Source organism: Cololabis saira, chromosome 10 (genome assembly GCF_033807715.1).
Source record: "Cololabis saira isolate AMF1-May2022 chromosome 10, fColSai1.1, whole genome shotgun sequence".
Taxonomy (NCBI): Eukaryota; Metazoa; Chordata; class Actinopteri; order Beloniformes; family Belonidae; genus Cololabis; species Cololabis saira.
The window spans coordinates 37706867-37728332 of record NC_084596.1 but is presented as its reverse complement, the minus strand read 5'-3'; the positions used below and the strand labels follow the sequence as shown (position 1 = coordinate 37728332).

Sequence of the window (21466 nt, the reverse complement as noted above, 5' to 3'; positions counted from 1 at the left end):
GGGGGCGGTGATTTAGCGGGCCCTGACGTCACGGCCCGCCACCAAACCAGGTGCGCCGTTTTTGCACAGTTATGCGGAAAATCCCAGAAAGCACACAATACACTGAATGTTAAAAGTTCGTTGTTTTTTGGGTGTAATTGATGTCAAGACACCCAACAAAACACAAAAAATCAAGAAAAATTTGTTTTTCATGTCACAATACCTTTAATGTGTTTTGCCTTTATAATTAAATGCTAAAAATAATTTTAAGCCCCTGAATGAAAAAAGTAGTTGTATCTTAATGGTTATGGAGAGCTTCACTGTTTTGGCTGAAGAGCATTTAATTTGCCAAATAAATTCCCACCATTTCTGATGTGTTGTACAATTTTGCTCGAGTTACAATTAAGCCCATCGATATTTCTAAAAATGTTGAAATGCTGGAAAGCACCTCATGAAAAGCAATTTTTTCGCTATCGCAGGCACAGCCTTTTGGCATGCAAAACAGGCTTCTATCAGCCTAGTTGCCAAAATAACATTTCCCTCTTTACTTTTGGCAGTCCTTTACACGTGTATAATGTTAACATCTTAAGTGCTGGCCTCCTTCCTAAGTCATCATATTCTCCACCTTTATCAGGAATGCACAGGTTCTGAAGGGCTTTTTTTTCATCTGAAACTGCAGCTTTTCCTGAAACAACCAGGAAAAAACAGGGGGTGAAAAGAAACCCTTAAAAAAAAAAAGATAAAACCCTCTCAAGCTTATATTTAGGTCTTCAGGGCAAGTTCAGTTTACCTTTTATAAAGCTCATATATCACATCGCCAAATCACATATCAACGCTACATAAAAGTTAATGTTTAACTCCTAACAAAACTGTAAGTGACAATTCCAGACACTTAGAAATACTATATTTTTAAGTGTCTGGATGATCTTTTAAATATCTTTAATCTTTCAAGGAGTTGTTACATATTTAATTCTCACGGGGGTCATTATTTCAAATTGAGCTTACATAAACAGCAAATACAAACACTAACAAAAACACATTCCTTTGTATAATCTCTTGGTTAAGTGGCATAAAACCGAACATCAGTGTCCGTGTCTCCATATTGCTCCGTGTGATATTCAAGGGTGCAGCAACACGAGAGCTATTAAACTGCAGACACGGTGTTTACATTTAGATGCTCACAGTGGACCTGAAAAATACCCCAGAGATCGTCTGCGTGAAGAAAGGAAAAGCAGGCAGAGTGAGTGAAGCCGATGAACATTTGCAGAGAGCTTGCAGAGAAGCACGTTCCCAGACAAACTGTGCCAACGGGGCCCCTCAGTACCCACAAAGGCGATGTCACTAATGGGCCTGTCAGGCCATGGTCAGTCGCCCTAATCAGCACTTAGATAAACAGCTTCTCCTAACAGCACTCCATGCGCCACATACTGCTTTAGACATAAAGCTTCCATCAAGGATTAGTGAGCCTTGTCAGATGCGGCTGCGGATAACTTCCACGTATGTGTTTGAACATCTGGTGATGTTGGTGGGTTGCATGAGCACGCTGAAAGGCCTTACTCTGCAGGGCTTGACGGGGAAAGGGGCTCGGTAATGCTTCCGATTTGTTCTCACATTATAGAAAATATTGAACTTCACTAGACTTTCAGTTTGAGTGGCTTCCTGCCTGTGATGTAATTCCAGATATCCTCTTTATCCATCTATCCATGACCTGATATGGTTTTCTCCCTGCAGTCAGTTTAGTCGTGCTGCCTTCATAGATCACAAAACCTCATTCTCCTTTTATGTGCAAAATTCTTTCCTTATCTTCTTTTGTTATAAATGCCTTTTTTTCTTACTAAGCAAAGTAAAATGGGTATTTATGGTGGACTTTTTATGTATGTAGTTAAAAAAGTCATTAAGATAGACAGTTTGGAGGGGCACGGTGGCGCAGCTGGTCGTGCAGGCGGCTCACAGCTAGATGGTCCTGGGTTCAATTCTCGCCGGGGACTCGTGGGTGTTGAGGATGTGTTTACTTCCTCATGTCCGCAGCACCCACACCCTGGGGTGGGGTTGGCGAAAGGGCTTTTCTGTGTGGAGTTTGCATGTTCTCCCCTTTTTCCCTGAGGGTAGCTATTGTGAACTACCCTCACAAAAACATGCATTCTTAATATATATATATATATATATATATATATATATATATATATATATATATATATATATATATATATATATATATATATATATAGAAAAAAAAAAAACCTTTTCAATTAATGCTTACATAATAAAAAAACCAACATTTTTTGCCATTATATTTACAAGTAATGGATCTTTGATATTTGGTCTTTATGAGGTCCTTTGATGCCGGAGCTACTATAGAGCAGAGCGGCCAACTTCATACAGTTAAAACAGGATGCTGAGATGAATTATCAGCCCGCTTTCAGAGTTCTGGTACTTGATGACCTTGCTCGAATCTTTTCATCCTACCACTCATGCAGATTGCATAAAGAACTAGATGTGTCTACTTGCGATACTGAAGTATGCATTATCTGAAAAGTTACAGCTCAAGTTGAAAGCATTTATCCATTTTACATTTTAGTACATTTCTGAAAACTCAGTTTCAAACCAAAACACAGCTAATGTTCCTGCAGACCTTTGGGATACAACGATATTGATCAGGTCAGACTGAGAAACACTTGAAAACACTGACAAACCATTAGGTCATGTTATGTCAACATTGTATTTTCCAACAATGCATCACTTCATGGAGTCCAGATTAGAAAACCGAAAGCTGTTCGACTCTTTAAAACTGCACTAGGTTTTTTTTCCTGATTAAAAGATCAAAAAAATAAAACAAATCTCTGTTTTTATGACTGATCCGTGTGTGTACGTGCGTGCGTGCGTGCGTGCGTGCGTGCACCACACATAGGAACCGACAAACAGCGTTAGTCCTCTCTTTGACCCATCAGTTCAGGTGGCGCTATGCTGAGCGAAGAAGATCACTTAGCATATCTGGCCTGCAGCAAACACACTGGACCTCCTGATGGTGTGCAACAAATCAATCAGAACCGCTCACATGTCAGGCTTCTGCCAAGTTCATCCTCATGAGAACCCCGACGGAAGCTACTGCAAATGCTCTGCAGCTGCACAGAAATGTGACACTGATTTGGGCTGAAAAATCCTTTTCTTTGTGTAAAAACGGAAAGTATCTGTGTTTTATATTCTCTTTCTTATTCTAAACAGAATGAGTCTGGGAACAAATGTATTTAGTTATACTGCATTCATTAAAAGAGTGAGCTCTGCATCTTTGAAAATGTGTATATTTGAATAGCAAAAAGACTTGGAAGACTACTTAATGACCATAACTTAACGTTCATTCAGTGTGCCTGACACCCGTAAACAGATTAGTAATTCCCCCAAAATTCATCAATTTAGCAATTTATTGCTTCTCTTTGTCATAATACGTTCCATGTTTCTGTGCCTCTAGTACGGTTTATAAGGGAACTGATGCAACAAGGAAATGTGTTGAGTTGCAGGTCAGGTTGTTGGCAGCCTGGATTTACTGTAATGTCTTGCTCAGGGTTAGTTCAGTAACCATGGCCACGCAGAAATCCAACTTCAGGTGGAGGCCTTCAGGTTAATGATGGGCTGTCTAATCTATAAATCATGTTGTTATTTTTGACCTGGAGTAGGTGGACTTGAAGGGTGAAATCTTGTTGTTGCGTTCATTTGTTCAAAATTGTATGATTTCATATAAAACATGTTAGTTGCCTTGATTTTTTTTTTTTCTTTTTTTTTCTTTGAATTGCTGCTGAGTGCTGTGTTGAAGTGGCTGATTGTGTTGCAGTTATGGATTCACAGTGGAGTTCAAGTGTTTGTACACAGCACAGCATACTAATGATCTAAACCCATTCACAACACGCTCACACACACTCACACAACATATATATATATATATATATAAAAATACTCCTCTCCTGATCGGTCATTCTAAGTCATTTTCTATTAGACAAGAAACATATAAATTCACCCTTCTCACATCCCTCTTCCACTTTTGTGCGAACTCATTTACAATAAACGCTTGGCCCCACCCCTCTGCTTTTTGTTCATAACCTCCAGGCAGAAATGATCACGCACGATCTTCCCATATCCCTGAAGCTCAGGGAAAGTTGCACACTTTTTATTTACAATTCACTTTAGCTGTTTGCCGGTAGAGAGTCGCCCCGCAACCGTGAATCATCGTGTACACGCTGTTGGTGGGTGTCTGGGACGGCGTCTTTGTGTGCACATGCATTTATGCACACGGGCCACGCAAAACTGCACCACATGTCTGAGAAGATTTGCCTGTCACATTGATTTGTTTAAGCGCTCTGATGTATTCCATTTCACAGGTTTGGAGTGCGGCACGCTGGCCGACACAGCACAGCCACACTATTGTTTATCTGCGTCTCATTCCGTTTCCTCTGTGCTGCCTCTAATTCTGTTTATCGTTTCTCTTCATACTCGCAATTGGTGAGATCTGTCCAAAACTCTCCCTTTTTAATGCAGTTTTCCATCTCACTGCTTTCCCATTTACTAAGCCACTGCCTGCTTTAATTTACAATATTTTCAGATCAGCGGGAGCTCATGATAACGTTCCATAACCATGTAATGTTCATCTGGGCCCAAGCACATTTAAAAGGTTAGGTATGATTTGCCCTCTTTTTGCCTGCTGAACATTGGAGCATGTAGATTGGTGTCGTCTCCTTCCCAAAGCGTGCCGTCACAGGGGTGATCCACTAGCATCATCTAGTGGATAAAGGTAGATACTTCCCCACAGTTCAACTCAGCGGAGTCCTGGTGAATGCGTTGGGTTTTTGCCGTCAGAGGTGTCAAGTCAGGTCTTTAGTTTAAATGCTGCAGTTTTAATAAAAAATGAAGCTGCTGGTTTCGGCTATAGTCAAGATATGTTGATTGTGAAGATGAATGGTGAAAACAACAGAATGAGGATCTGGAAGCATGTATGACACAGGAAGTGAAGGCTTTCACTCAATAAAAATGATTTGTAATCTACCAAGACAAAGACGCGTAAATAGCTTTGTCTCTCTATTCTCCCCCCCCGTCTAAACATTTCTACATATCTGAAAGGCTGTTTCTGCAAACAGAAAGAGTGACTTGAGTCAGTCTGTGTCGGGCGAACAGGAGATGTATCTTATTGGCGAGTGTGGGAGGAAGGGGTGGATGGACTGGTGTATAAATCTGAATAGCTCCCAGCTCCATCTGTGGTGTGCTGTGGAGATGATGAGTCACTCGCTCTGATACAGCGTGGGTCAAAGCGGCTCTAATTCCCAACTTTATACCCACACGCACAAACACACAGATAAACACAAAAAAATTGTTGCTTTTGGTTTGGAGTTGGTCCTGTGTCTGCAGTTTGGTGAAGCTGGCTGTCGTCTCAACCCATCATCATGTATTTGTAATCTTTAGTCACATGTAATATTAAAGCCAACTTCAATCTGACCGCAAATAAAACTCCTAGAAAAAGTGTGGGCTGACACAGATCACCGAAGCACATCTATAGCTGCAATGTATTTACAGAAGCATGAAAGTATCACTGAGTCACACACACTGTGTGCTCAATCCCTGTGGTCAGAAACAGATCAAATTAACTAGTGTCCTGCAAAATTGGATCCAAAATTGTATTTCTGGAAGGGCGAAGCTGAGAGGGAGGATATGGAGGTGCTTCTTTCTGTTTTCTATGTCATCACTTTCTTATGAGACATCCACCTCTGACAAACAGAGATTTCTTGTAATGAGCCGTGCGTGCGTGCGTGCAATGCATGTGGAGGAAAACTCAAGGCTTCATATACGTTTTCTCTGTGTGATATTGTCTTCACTATGTGCTCTTTAAACCTATACAAAGCATGTCAAATGTAAAGATTATCTTCGTTCAGCTTATGTGGAGTTAAATTGACAGCACTTTAGTCACCTATAAGTGTGAAAACCCAACTTTGTCTGCCATTTACCTCAAATGGTGTAGGGCAGGGGTATTCAACTAGATTCGGCCGGGGGCCACATCTGCAAAAGGACTGTATGGAGAGGGCCGCACAATTTGAAAATTTGGGGGTTTTCAAAATGTATTTTGCACTCAAAGACGAAGACTTATGTAAATATAATACATTTGTATTATACATTTGAATATATCTAGTTTACATATGAATTATGTATTAATTGTCTCCAGATTTAGTAATTGTGAATGTTAAATATAATATTCAGATAAAGAAATATTATTTTGAATGCAAGTTCATTTTGAAACCATGCATTGTGCAAACTTGATTGAAATTGATATTGACCTACTTTTAATAAAACACATCATAATGACAAAGCACCACTTTCCACCAAGATTTCCTTATTTGAATATTATATTAAGCATTGAGCACAAGCATTTTAGTCCATAGTAGCCAGTTTGATGTTATAAATTAGCAACCAAAATATTAACCATAAGCTCCTTTATTAATGACACATCTGTGCATTATATCAGCAAAACAAAACAATCACCAATTATAGGAGGCTTAGAAGTTCCATCTGAAATGCAAAGTAATAAAAATCGCACCTTGTGTGAATGCATTCCTGGCATGTCTGTCTGCCCGTGTGTCTGTCTGTATCTGTTAGCTGTTATTAACTGTTCGGTTTTTTCCCCACTTATTCCATCGAACACCGAAAGTGTTTTTTTTTTGCTATTTTCGGCCGAACATTCGGTGCATCACTATTATTTAAAAAAAAAAAAAAAATGTTTCAACAAACACCCCCTTTTTTGAAATATGACCAGGGGCCACATAAAAGCTCCTGGCGGGCCGCATGTGGCCCGCGGCCCGCCAATTAAATAGCCCTGGTGTAGGGTTTAGGTGGAATTCACTGTCACATCAAATAACTCTGCTGTTGTCTGAGATGTCAACCTGCTCCAAACTGCACAGGTGGTAACGCAACATCTGGGGGCACGCTCTGATTTCAGACGAAGACGCCACGCTCAGGAGTATGTACAGCTGGCAGCTGTTTGTTTTGTTAATGTGCTAATGTCAGCAGTCCATTCAAAAATAAACTAACTTCATTTATCAAGAAAGTTGTCATTTTGAGATATCGTTGTCCCACACATCCTGCAGGATACAGTATAATGCCAACTTTTTAATTTAAGTTAGCATGCTTGTCCCCGAGGGTGGTTGTTGAGTACATCCCTCAGCACATTGAGAGTAAAAGTTACTAAAAGCTACCTCTGGTAGAGAAAAAAATGTGGATGGATGGATTTCATGAGCCACAATTCAAAAAGGGGCATGGTTCTGTCTTATTTCCTTTTGTGTGACAGGAAAATGCCACATGCATATCAGGTGTGAAATCCTTCACTGCTCACTTAGAAAGAATGAGTTCTTCATGTCCAAGATATTTTTTTCACAAAGAAAATAATAGTCCGCCCACTCTTCCGTTATCAAGTACCTTTGCGCCTCGGTGTGTCAAGGTGAGCCTCGCACTTTCAAGTTCAAGTAGATTTATACTTGTGCCTTGTCTAAAATTATGCATATGAAGGATAAGCAGTCATTGTTTCTCATTGATTACATTCAAATTAGAGCTTTTGTGAAACATAGTGTGATTGTTGAAGAAGTGAATTCAGCACATGAAGGCCATTTCTCAGGTAACGGCACGTGTAATGCGTCGAAGAAGACGGGCTTTGTCGAACAAATTGCAATTATATGAAACAGTAGGAGCCTGTCAGGACGTTAACTCTCTTCTTGCAGTTTTCTCCTCAGGGTGTTTTATTCTCCAACAGCTCCTCCACAAGGTAATGCCTGGGTGAGGTTAAAATGACCTGAACTGTCAGTAAAGCTTTTCACTGAATTTTTTGGGAGGGCCACATTGATTCTCTGCTGAAGGGAACAACAGCTCTTATGTGCAAGATACAAGGAGATGTGTCCAATTTTGAGAAGTAAGAAACCCTGTCATGATGTGAGGAATTGAGGGTTCTCCCCTCGAATCAATGTGGGACATTGTACTGATATTTTACTGACGTTGTGTTGAGGTAGCCAGATACAAAAAGTGGCATTATTCTTTTGAAAGTGCTTGAAAGCGCTGCCCATCTTCAGCTGCATTCAAACCACCACCAGGCATGCTAACAAACCACGGAGAGACCTAACAAAACAAGGGTGACATACGTGCCTCTTTGAAATGGCGTGGCAATTCACCCACACTTACACAAATTAGGAAAAGTATTTCACTAAATGAAATGTTAAGGGATCAGCAGAATTATTCAGGCATTAAAAGTCCACCGGAAGAATGTTAAAGATCGATTTTCAGTCGCCAACAAAGAGTGACTTCTGCAAAAAAAAAAATGTGTTAAGTATTGCTTAAATGCAGCATGGTCATCAATTTTAGTATTTTTATTCCCTGGTAAAATAGATTAAAGTTTATACGAGTAAAAGCAAATCTTAACTAAGGATTTCATTTATAAAAGAGGAAACTCCTTCTAAATACTCACTTCTCCTCCACCAAACTAGGCTGCCACAATATAATATTATTATTATTATTATTATTATTATTATCATTATTATTATTATTAGACATACTACACATACTAAATAAGTGCTGTTTAATGTCTTCTTACTATATTAATTTGAAATGAAAGGAGAGGACTAATATGGTGTGTATATTTGCCCATCAGGTGTCTTCAGGTCAGACCGCTGATCCATTTTAATATCCCTCCGCGGTCTCAACTGACAGTGAATGCCGCTGAACTGAACCAAAACTAAACTGAACTAATCATTGCCAATTTTCTTTGCCCTAAATGGCACCCGCCTGGCCTAATATAACTGCCACATTTAATTTCCATCTGCCAAAAAGGTGGCAAGTGAAGATAAAATGATGAGAGTTGATTAGTGGGAAATGAGCCAGCTTGACAGGGACAAATTAAAGTTTGGCTGATCAGGGCTGCAAGGACATGGTCATCCTTGGCGATATTTAGACACAAGAGTCTGTGAATGTAAATTTTCACAAACACTCTTGTTTTCACAACTAATTTCCGGGTTCTACTTTTCTTCGAACTACGAGATGTTTTCTATAATTTTCTTCTATATTCATCTTCCCTTCCAGAAACTGAAAACAAAAGCCCAGTTGTACCTTTGATTAGTCAGGTCAACTCAAGGCTTACATCATGACTATTTTTAACACTTAAAACGCAACAGCAAAATACCGGGAATAGGGTTCACCGTTGGCACGTCTAGAATTACATTTTTTTCTACTCTGATGTTATTTGATTCCCCATTGCTATCACTATCATTTCCCTTTTAGTCTAACTCAGTGGCCTATTTACAAGACCTCAAAGATAGACGCTAATGTCCAAATTTATTCAAGATACACACACACACACACACGTAAACAGAATTAGACAGATCTGTTCTAGTGGGAGAATGTTTTTTTAACATGATAACAGAACTTGGGCTGCTCTGATCTAGAGGTGGTTAAAATGTCAAAGGAGACTATCATCCATCACAGTTCGATCCGTGTTTTTACCAACTTGAATGTTGAATATTATACACTTTTTTCAAAATATTAACACAATTCTGGGTATTTTAGGCAAGGCAAGGCAAGGTAAATTTATTTATATAGCACAATCCAACACAAGGTAATTCAAAGTGCTTTACATTGACATTAAAAGCGGCAAGACATAAGTAGACAGTAAATAACAAATAAGATTGAATAAGATGATAAGAAAAGAAGTAAAATAATAAAAAGGACAAGCTGTTAAAAATAAGGGCAGTAGAATACAGCAGGTAAGTATTTAATTTAAGAGTACGCTTGAGTAAACAGTAATGTTTTTAGGCCTGATTTAAAGGATCTACAGTTGGAGCAGACCTCAGGTCTACAGGAAGTTTGTTCCACCGGTGAGGAGCAGAATAACTGAACGCTGCTTCACCTTGCTTGGTTCTGGTTCTTGGGACAAACAACAAACCAGATCCAGAAGACCTAAGGGGTCTGGGAGCTTCATAGGGAACTAACAGATCCAGCATGTATTTTGGTCCAATACAGGTTATTTAACCCTAACCCTGAAGCTGCCGATCCCGATGCCGATGTATTGCCCCAGTTTAATTAAATGAATCCACAGGGCTCTCTGGTCGTCTGTTGGTGGCAGGAACGCAACGCTTTGTATGGACCTGTGCTGCCAACAGCTGAGTTGTGCCAGTGCCTTCTAGTTTTGGGTGTGATGAGTTTACCTGCTGCTTAGGAAGATACAAAAAATGTGGTGGATCTTCTGAATTGTTCAGCTCTGTTTAGCCAGACGTGAATGTCCAAACCAGGAAACTCTGGTGAGGAAGACTAATGGATATTATCAGAAGTCCAGGTGTGGAGTAGAAACAGGACCAAAATCTGAACGGCTTCAACGGCTGAACGGCCCTGGTCATCCATCCTGACCAGGGCAGCGTACTCGACACAGACTAAATGTTTTAATAAGACGTTTTTATGGTCTGGTAGCCACCCCTGTACCAAACCTTCAAGCTCAAGCCTTGAAAAAAATGAATTTTGCACAACACGTCCCCTTTAATATTATTTGTCATAAGCTGCTCTGTAGTGGATGTTTCTGAATTCTTATGTGCTCCTACTGCTCTTGTTTAAGATTCATTTCCGATCATTGGCACCCCAATTGTGAGCTTATTTCTGCCTCAGCAGCATCCTGCCGTGGTTGAAGTTATTTTCTCCTTTGTTTCCATTTCCTGAATGTCTTTTCATCATTTCATGCATGCTGGTCTGTTTCACCAATATGTGCTTCTATCAGCATTCCTGCTCTTTAAGTTGATTAAGTCAGCTTAGCTTTGCATCATTTAAAATTTCAACAGCAGTAAGTTATAGTTTATCACATCTCTGAAGGAAATATGGTGGCCAGAAACACATTTCATCTGATTTTGGCTCAATCAAGCTTATTCTATGTTTTTTGTCTATAAAAAACAACTACTTATACCAACAATTTTGCATCCACTTAGCACCAGGTTCAGTACTATCACCACTGTCAAGTGACGATTTTATTTGTCCCCTGACCCTACACAGGATTAAACAGGTTTAGAAAATGGATGGAGGGATGGATTTCATTTGTATTGTATTAAGAATCACAATTGCTCAATTATTGCAATTGGATTAATTGCAATAATTTGCATGCCTTGTATAACAACAAGCCTGCTTGACAATGTGCAAACATCTTCTTGTATAGACTGTACTGTAAGTCATATTTACATATAAAAAATTATATCATATATAAGGCGGTGAGCTGCATTTCAGGAGCATTTATGCGCAGAGAATATTCCTTTTATTAAGTGCGACCGGTTGTTTCAAAGCCATAAACCGTACTAGGTGGATTTCCATTACACTTTTTCACAGAACAAAAGCATAACAAAGTCAGTGCTGCTGGAGATGTGCAAATGTGCAAAAAGTGTTTCAATTACTTTCTCGTGATAAACTGCACAGTAGACACGTCCCAAAAACCATCTTATGAAAGTGTAAAAAAGGTTTTTGCAATATTTGTGAGTTTGTTTTTTTTTTATTTATAGGCGTTCTCATTGCAGGTTTTTCTTTGTGATATTCCAGTTTTGTGCAACTCTAGGGGTAATGGAAGGGTGACAAGTGTATTTATCAGAATTTTAAATAAAAATAAATAAAATACACAACAGATCCTGAAAAAAATCACAGTGTAAATAAAGTGCTTCATTTATGTTCAATCAATCAATTATTCAATCAAAAATGTTTATTGGAGTGTCTGTATAGCTGCACACTCCAACAAGACCTATTGCAGTAATAACACAGTAGTGTCGTTGCAGTGAGCTGTCCTCGTTAAAGTGTCAATGAGCAGCAGCCTATCAAGTAATGGCTTGTGCCATTTACAGTGAACATGTGGTTGTGATAATAGATACTTAAAAAATAAAATACATTTCAAAATATATTAAATATACTCTGACCATGACAATTAACAGTTCAACATCCTAATGGCTTTTGGGAGAAAGCTTTTGATCAGTCTGGAGGTTCTGCCTTCAATGCTGTGGTACCGTGTACCTGATGGCAGTAGCTCAAAGAGCTGGTGTGAGCGGTCCTTTACAATGTTCAGTGCTCCGGTTCTGAAAAAGGTCCTGGACAGAGGATCTTCTCAGCCCCTCTAACTATCCTCTGCAGCACTTTTTTGTGTTGTTTCAGCCTGCACAGGGAGCGCAATCTCTGCTGGGCTCTTTTTGTAAGTGCTAAGGTGTTTCTTATTCCAGCTCAGGTCCTGTGTGATCTGCACATGGAGGAACTTGATGTCCTCTACTCTCTCCGCTAGGAGGGGGGGGGGGCGTGTGGTCAGACCAAGTCCTCCAAAAGTTGATAATCATCTCCTACCTTTTGTCCTACCACCAGTTTGTTCTCTCTACGACAGCCTTCAAGGTTTTCAACTTCTTCCGGGGGGGCAGTGGTTCAGGTGGAAAAGCGGGTCGTCCAATGATCGAAGGATTGGCGGTTTTCAACCCCCGCTCCCCCAGTCCTCTGTCCTTGGGCAAGACAGTTCACCCTCCTTGCCTCCAGGGAGGGCGTCGCTGGCGTGTGAATGTTGTATCAATGTTCCGAAGGTGGTCAAAGAGACCGTTGGGGTGGGTTGGGTGCCACGTTTCCGTCAGGTGTGGCTACATATGTAGTTTACCATCACCAAGTATGAATGGAGCGAATGAATACTGCGACCATTGTGGGAGCTTTCAGTGTCAAAGAAAAGCACGATATAAATCAAACCCATAGTTATTATTATTCCCTGTACATTGATTAATTGTTTCCACTAATGAGTCCCACCAGTGTGCTGTCGTCCCCAAACTTGATTATTATGTTCCCCTTACGTCTGGCTGCACATTCATGTGTCATCAGCGTAAACAACAATGGAATGAGTACACAGCCTTGAGGAGATCTCGTGCTTACTGTGATGGGCTTGGAGATGTTTTCCTCAACATGGACAGTCTGAGGTCTCTCAGTCCAATGTGTTTAGTCAGAAACTCACTGATGGCATCATGCAGCCCTCTGAGAGTACTGTTAGCGTAAGCATGCGCTGGGAGCTATGTATACAGCAGCTAGAATTAAGTTGTTGAATTCTCTCGGCAGACAGAGCAGCCGGCATTTCACGGCAACAAACTCAGTCAACTAAGAGTAGTGTTTGGTAGCTAGCTTGGTATTAACACACCAGTCTCTGTTGACATAGACACACAGGCCACCGGCTGGATCCCAGCGCTCCTTGCCCTCTTTGGTGTACGTTCGCAGCGGTTCTTCCTCACTCAGGTCGTGTAGTCTCCGATAGTATTGCATACTGGCTTAGTTTGTCCAAAACACTCATCCACACCACAATAGTTTAAAGGAGCTTGAGGCTCCTTTTAAGAAATGAGACTCTCTAGCGCCACCCTTCACCACGACGGCCGTTGGGGGTACTGCAGCCAACAGTGAAGCCGGCACGGGAGAACGGGGAGAACGCGCATGCAGCGTCATGTGACGTCACATAGGGCTGCACGATTAATCGTTAAAAAATCGCGATCTCGATTCATGCTTGAACGCGATCTCATTTCCAAATGACGACGATTTAAAAAAAAAAAAAAATAATAATTTTTTTTTTTTTTTTTTAAAGATGGCTGCATAAAAAAGGACTAGGCCTATGTTCTAGGTTGTTGTAGTCCTGTCATGGTCAACTATCATGTTGTCATGTTTGTTATATTTTGTTAATGATTGTGGATTACATTTGGAGAAACATCTACCTTTCTCATCATCTGACACATATTGCACATAAATATTGTTAAAATTGTTATTGTTAAAATTATTTAAAGACAAGAGAGATGTTTATTGTTTTTATGTTCAATGTCAGCTGTTACAGCAAAAAGCAGCCAGAGGAATAATTTGTTGCCTCAGAACTACAGGATCTGTTACAAGTCCCCTTTCTGAAAGGGTGTTCAACTCAGGGAGGAACAAATATTGTTCAAAATTGTTATTATTGTTTAAATTATTCAAAGGTTTGTGTAAAGAAGACAAGAGATGTTTATTGTTATTATATTTTTGTTCAGCTGTTGCAAAGTTAAAGTAATAAGTGCAATAAATTTGATATTGGAAAAAAATCGTGAGAGAATCGTGATCTCAATTCTAAGCAAAAAAATCGTGATTCTCATTTTGTCCAGAATCGTGCAGCCCTAACGTCACATCCGCAGGACAGCGCGGGAAATTCGGGACCGAATTGCAGCACATTTTGCAGCACACAGCCTGTTCAAGGCAAAGGAGAGATACACTAGAGGGCTCATTCTTTTGGGTTTGGAACGCTTCATCTGACATTATTACTAGAAAACTTAAAATGTATACAGATTTTTTTCATAAATCTTGCCACAATCCGGCCTCAAGCTCCTTTAACATAGTTTGCCTTAATATTTAGCCTCTCAGTTTTACTGACTGAATGTCTGGGAAAAAACACTCACTCTTACACTCACTGATCCCTGCAAGGGCCACTGCGTCCATGCGTGCCACAATCTTTTGACTGCTATATGTATAATTTATCCATGCTTGGGGGAAATGATAAAAAGTCACTAAAAATTAAATAAGTCCCCTCAGTCTGTAGTAACACCTAAACCAAGGAAATCTGTTTGTTTTATTACGTGAGTTATCAATATCTAGCATCAGAAATTGATTCCTGTATTGCACAGAAGATGACGATATATATTGTGATATCAATAATTTGCCCCTACCCTGCACACATGAATTTTAGGTTTTTCCTAATTTGTGCTTCAGCCTATGAATTGTTTTGTTTGCTCACACTCAGACAGGCTCCCAAAATGCTTATCTGAAAATGTATTCTAAAATACATAAGTGTCAAGGCTCTGCATTGATCATGCCTCTTTTACTGCTCTTTTTCTTTTTTCTTTATTTTTTAAACTTCTGTTCTCTTAGAAATAAAATTCACTTTAATGCATTTAGTGTTTAGGGTTCACATTTGCATAATGCTAAAGATGTATTGTCCAGTCTAATATTGCTGAACTAAACTAGCAAAGAAGACGACTGAGCTTTCATCCTGCTGGTTTGAACTGCATTCCTCTCTCACACTTTTTTATTTATTATTTTTATTGTCAAACTCCACAACCTGAGCAGGAAAAGTAAATGAAAGTATCTAAAGCCTATTACAGCAGCAGTCACATCAATAGAAATGTAAATATTTCAGTCCCGATATAAGAGTTGGATCTTGCAGCTCAAGCACAAATATTTACACTCCTGCTCACAGATTCTGCTTCTGTTGCAGTAGCTGGAACGTCTCCCGAAGTAAGATATGAGAGTTTGGGGACACATTCATGCTTTGTAGTTTTGTCACACTCCCACACATGATAAATGGTGTTTTGAGTTCAGCTTCTCTCTTTTTTTCCATTTCCTCGCGCCCTTTTCTCATTATAGAATTGACCCCACCATCTATTAATTTGTATACGTTCAGGTGAAAAAGTAGCAACACCCTGTTTCATGTGTCAGGAAATAATAATAATGGTGGGTTTATTCAAAATCCTCCGGTCCTCTCTGAGTTTTCAAATTAAGTAATTACAAACTTAGATGAACAACACCTGTGATTGTTTTATTATGTATTACAGCATAAAAAAAACAAAGCAAATTGCACTTTTCCTGCTTATATATAAATTAAGAGAGCTCCTGATCAGTCCAAAAAAAGAACAAACAGGTGGTAAAAACAAGCTTAGCAGTTGGCTGAAACACACCAACCTTAGTCTGGTTACCACAAGGTAACTATTTTAGTAAAACGAAGCTTGTGCAAACATGTGTACCTGTTTAATGTTGCCTTGCATTCATTCTGATTAAATCCCTCCATATGTCTTCATTTTCAATGTCGCTACCAAAATGACAATTGAAATAAGGACGGTCAGAGATTAAATAAATACTGATACTGTCCACCCACGGCTCTAAATCTGGTTTCAGATTACATTTTTTGGGAACAACATCGGAAACGTGAATGGATGAGTGGATGAGATTAGAAAATAATGTGTGAACAGATTTGATCACCCTAAACCACGGACCATTCCATGTCAATTCAGAGTCAGTACCTGCAGTCTTGTAGTACAAACAACAGCACAAAAAACAAATAAAACAATAATATATTATACTATAATTTATAATATGTTTTACAAATATTGGTATTTGATTTCCTTCAGTGTCACAGTGCCAAATTGCTAAAGTGATGTCAGCTAGCCATTTGATACCACTGATTTTCATACAGCTGTCGATTGAAAACACCGAATTAGATGTGCAAAGATTTGTCATTTAATATTTGAACTGTGGTACAGAAATATTCACCCCTCATACAGTTTTCGTGGATGTCAAATATAGCTACAAAGACCAAAACTGCTTTTGACCAGGTTGTATGCTAATTTCTGCTGTACATTTTGTTTTAATTGGTTACATTTTTGCAGGCTGCCCCTAGTGCTTTTTTTGAGGAACTGCATTCTTTGCTCTTCTGCATTGCAAATCAAATGCAATTCATATGTCAGAAGATATGACTGTTTGTTTGTGGTTGTTATCAAAAGCATTTTTTTTCAATTTTTTTAATTGCATAAATGTGTCATAGTAAATCTGTCCTTTTTTCCTGTGCGTGCAGGTAACTCGCCTTCAGAGGAGTCCGAGGAGCGTGACAAGGAGCCCAGGACGCTGACCTATCCCGCATACATTGCTAGCCTCCTGGACACGGGCGCTAAGCGGATGGCCGCCGGCGTCCGTATGGACTGCAGCAGCCAGGGCCAGTGCCCCCGCTCCTGCCATCTGTGCCACATGAGCCCCAGGGCGGCACAAGGCCGGCAGCAGTCCGAGCCCGTCCTTCTGAAGATCACCAAAGCTGCACCCATCTATGAACTGGTGTCCAACAATGAAACTTACCAGGTATGTGGATGGTTTTATTTGTGTATTTACACTGTCAAAAATCTATGGCTTCGTTGTTTCTCATCTTTGTGGAAGGCATTACACCGTCATTTCCTTTGAAGATAGGCAAACATTTATTTTCCAGTGGCCTCTTATCATCCTTTCTGCAGTCAAATCAAACTACTGTTACTTTGATCTTCAAAACTGTTCCAGAATTTTCACAACTGAGCTGTAACTTGATTGCAAGAACCTAGCAGTAAATATTCTAGGCATAAGTATAGCTGTATAGTCATTAAAGCATGCGAAAACGATAACTTTGTCACTGCTGTGAAACCTTCAATATGTGTACGTGCATGTGCATGTGGGAGAGCCAAACCCTCATTTGGGAAACAAGTCATGGCCACACAAAACATCACAGAGAAGTCTTACCCTTTTGGGGCATTACACCTTTTCCTGCTAAGAAGCATGCAGTGCTGTAAACTGCTGTACTGAGCAGTGACTTATTTCACTCCATCAATACTGAATGTCGATAATGTTTCTACTCCTCCAGCAGGAATAAAGGGTCGATACATTCCTGTCCACTCTCCTGGGCCTTTCATCCTCAAGCTCAGTCAAACAGACATAGCTGCTGCTATTGACGGGAGCTGTTTGGAAGCCGCTGGGGTGTGATTCTGCTGATAGACGTGTAGTCACGATGCAGGACCAGCAGTATGAATAAATGTATAGTGTTGATTTTACCCTAGTAGTCGTTGTCACACAAATTCCACATATAGTGTAACGATATGCAAGTATGACAGGTTCTGGTGAACTTATATGCCCACATATATATATATATATATATATATATATATATATATATATATATATATATGAGTATAGAGTGACTTGTAACCCTGCTATGACTCATTTTTTTCCATCATTTTACTCATGCCTTCATCACTTCCCACGTGCGTGTCACCTCAGTGACAGCTTGAAATAGCAAATAGCCAATCTCTCTGCAAGTTTGGGCCACTGTTTTTCTCAATATACCTGTAAACACTCATATTATTTTACTGTTGCTAAAGACTTTGCCGTCGTTCTGTGTGATAGTCTTTTCATAATGTGTGTGATTAGAGTCTTCACCTTACTTTGTACTATTTTGTCAACTGCACTTTTTGCATACCGGTATATACTTTTTTCAAGACTTTTTTTTTTTTTTTTTAGTTTTGACACAAACTCCTGAGGTTTCAATAAACTTTCTTTGTCACGTTGTGGTCAAAAGCTCTAAAAAATATTGATTTTGTGATGTTTTCGTGACCCAAACGATCCTTGGAAATCGGAGGTCTTTCTTTTACCCATTTCTTCTCATTTGCAATTTTACTGTCTGATAAATGACTGGCCAGTTAAATTGAAAATAACTATGTTTTTCTGTCTTTGTAGGCTCTTCAGGAGGCAATGATGAGCATGTTGTGGTGCTCTGGCAAAGGTGATGTTATCGATGACTGGTGTCGATGTGATTCCAGCGCTTTTGGCACAGACGGACTCCCCACTTGCGCTCCACTTCCTCAGCCCATGTTAGTATATTAACATAACCCTATAACCTTCTACTACTTCAACCCACTCAAAGGACTAATGATAAATACCACCCATCATTTTACTGCTGAAATACATCCCCTCCTACTGGGGTCTTTAGGAATGCACAGTCGGGCTCCACGCTGACAAACATAATAGTGATCAATGGTTTATTTCTCCTGTATGGTACGAGACTGAGAATCAATTAAATAAGCTGCTGCATACTGCTCTGTCAGACTAAGAAACCTGTGTAAACAACCTCTATGGTGTCACAAAGCTGTAGACAACCACTGCACAGTGACTGCAGAATTGGTTTTCATTGGGTTCCGGTTTAGGAGAACATGAAGGATTATGTAAGCTGTCAATTACAGTAATGAGCCCACTCTGTTGACAGCATCTTTCAACGTGTTGTTATTGCACATCTCTGTCACTCTGTTGCCAGGCTAAAGCTGTCCTACACCTACGAGCCCAGCAGCTCATTGGTCATCATGGAGTGGAACCACACCGAGCCCCCAATTGGTGTGCGGATTGTTGATTACCTCATCAGCCAGGAGAAGGTGACGGAGAGGACTGATCACTCCAGAGTTGAGACAGGTATGACTGTTCACAACTGTCTTCATCAAGAGTTTGGTCATAAGTGAACCCCATCAGTAGAGAAACTAATGACTAACAGTGATGGTTAGAAGTCTTTATGTAACATAACTGATGAAAATCTTTGCAAATCAGTTCTGCTTGTCTGTATACAAAGCTTGAACCTCCACCTGCTGGTACTTTTGGGCACATTTGTGCAATTCACCTCCTCCAAAAATAGCTTACTTGTGTTTCCAATGGTAACTGGACTGCCTTGATGTTCTGAATGAGAACCAATTTGAGGATTGTATTGAGTAAATTGCTTTTTTTCGGGAAGCTTTTGATAATTTGATAATTTGACTATTTTAACCAAGAAAGAGTGATTTCATTTTGTAGTTAACAGATTAATTAGACTTTTTTAAGTAAGTCCTCCAAATCAATTTCAACTACAAAACAACTGAAATAACAAGTAAGACAGCAAAAATACCTAATGTCCTGCTTTTGTCCAGCTTGCATGTTAACATCTCCTGTGACTTAATGTTAAAATCTTGTCCAAATTACTTGATTATCTTTTCTTTTGGGGGGGGGGGGGTGGCTTAATGCTCACAACAATAACATTTAGAGGTGTTTTATCATCTGAGTATGGTACAACTTAAATGTGCCTGGAAAATGAGCAAGAATGGTGTGAGTTTTTAAAGCACACTCACACACCGGTTGGTTTTACCAGCTCTGCCTCTGCCTGCTTACCTACAACACCTGTCACACACAACTGGACACAACTACCACGGGAACAAGCACAACGTCCAGTTAAATGTCAGAAAGGGTGACAAATCATTTCCCTAGTTTCAAATAACATGATCTGGTAGATTTTTTTTACAGTGCTCCAACCTCCACAGATGATACTGATCTCTGAACACTTATTTAATTATTCATTGTCAGAATGTAAAAAGATGATTTTGCCCAATAAATGTTCATCCATCATCTATACCCACTTCGATCCTATTGAAGGCGTCCTCTGCTGTCAACAGGTGATCAGGGATAGACCCGTGGCAACATGCTGATCCACTGCTTTTACAGTGCTGTAATGTCTGCTGTTTAATATTGTACAGTAGTAAACCTAACATAAGGGGATGTTTTTTTAAACTGAGCTGTTAAACAGACCCAAAACAGAACCTGCTGCCCAACGATACTCTATTGAGCTTTTATTTATATCACAAACTGTGTATAAAGTAATTATGTGTTTTACATTGCGAGAAATGTTACAGAAAAGGACGCTAAATCAAGGAAGAAATGAAAAATTATGAAAAATATATAGTTCCTTAAAATTGTAATCGAAACCCCCATCGCATTTTACTCTCTAACAATCTTTGCATTTGCAGTCAAACTGGAATGCTGTTAAATTTCCAGGTACATGCTATATAAAACAAAAAAAAAAGTCTAAAATAAGCTGCATTTACATTTTTTGCGTTTGCTTTTTATCGCAGCGCCAGTAAAGTCTTGTCTAGAGTTTTTGCAGCCTCCACTAACAGGATAATGCACGGTGATGGAAACTGCTGAACAAACTAACAAACCACGCCCCTTTATTTTAAAAGGTCAGGACAAAAACAATGACTTTAGGAATAGTTTTAAATGTGTACTTTTTCTTATCAAAACATACATTACATTGATCAGGAATTATGTGTAGACTTTGTGAGTGACACAACCTGCAAGTTGCCCTGTAAGTTGGTATGTAATTTTGAAGGCCACCACAAGATGGTGTAGGCCAATAATAATATTGACGTACAATCTCGGTACAGACCTTTGTAATGTGCCTTAAAGCAGATTCTGTGAAACATCTAAATCAGCTGTGGCATTTCTGTTTGTGACCACATTGTTTTTAATCTATTACTGTGAACGCTTTCAGTGTGTGTGTCGCGGGAAGTCTGTTGGCCATTGATTTAAGGCAATAATATAGTGGCTCTATGACACTATGATAGATTTGTTTTAATCTGTGTCTTTCACAGTAATTGGTCTAATATCCACACTTTTTTAATAGAAGCAAAACCAGTATATAAAACGCATTACAGTAAAGGTTCTTTGCCTGTTTTTCAATCAGCTTTTCAGAGTTCATTAAATGGATTTCTGCATTTTTTCCCCTTTTGTATTCCTTGTGGATTTACCTTTAAGGTATGTTTCCCCTCATGTTTGCACTATGAGGACGAAGTTGTATAACACACCACAGGAGCAGCAGCGGCGTGAGTAACAACCCGTGACAGGGAGAGCTGGTTGTTTGGTTGCCCCTATATGAGTCGAAGCTGAAAAAACAGGCCCAGTTTGTTTTTGTAGTAATGAGCCAATCCATAAGGGTGATGGCTACTGTCACGGGGAGTGAGGACCAACATTTGCCGTGGCTTAATGAGAGAATAAACTCTGGAAGAACTGCAAGGATTATTAATTAATATTTTAGGGGTCATAAGGGAAGGAGAAGCAGGTGAGTGTTTTATTTGTCAGT

The 21466-nt window shown here is 39.6% G+C and overlaps 1 protein-coding gene across 6 annotated transcripts in view; it reads left to right on the top strand.

Moving 5' to 3' along the window:
- Positions 1-21466, top strand: part of astn1 (astrotactin 1) — a 490568-nt gene that overhangs the window by 415840 nt on the left and 53262 nt on the right. For all 6 annotated transcript variants that reach the window (XR_009783285.1, XM_061732846.1, XM_061732845.1 and 3 more), the window contains 3 exons: positions 16598-16875; positions 18274-18407; positions 18848-18999. Coding sequence is in view for 5 of the 6 variants with exons in the window: in XM_061732846.1 (XP_061588830.1) it covers positions 16598-16875; positions 18274-18407; positions 18848-18999 (564 nt within the window). In the remaining variant the exon portion in view is untranslated. The remainder of the gene's footprint in view (positions 1-16597; positions 16876-18273; positions 18408-18847; positions 19000-21466) is intronic.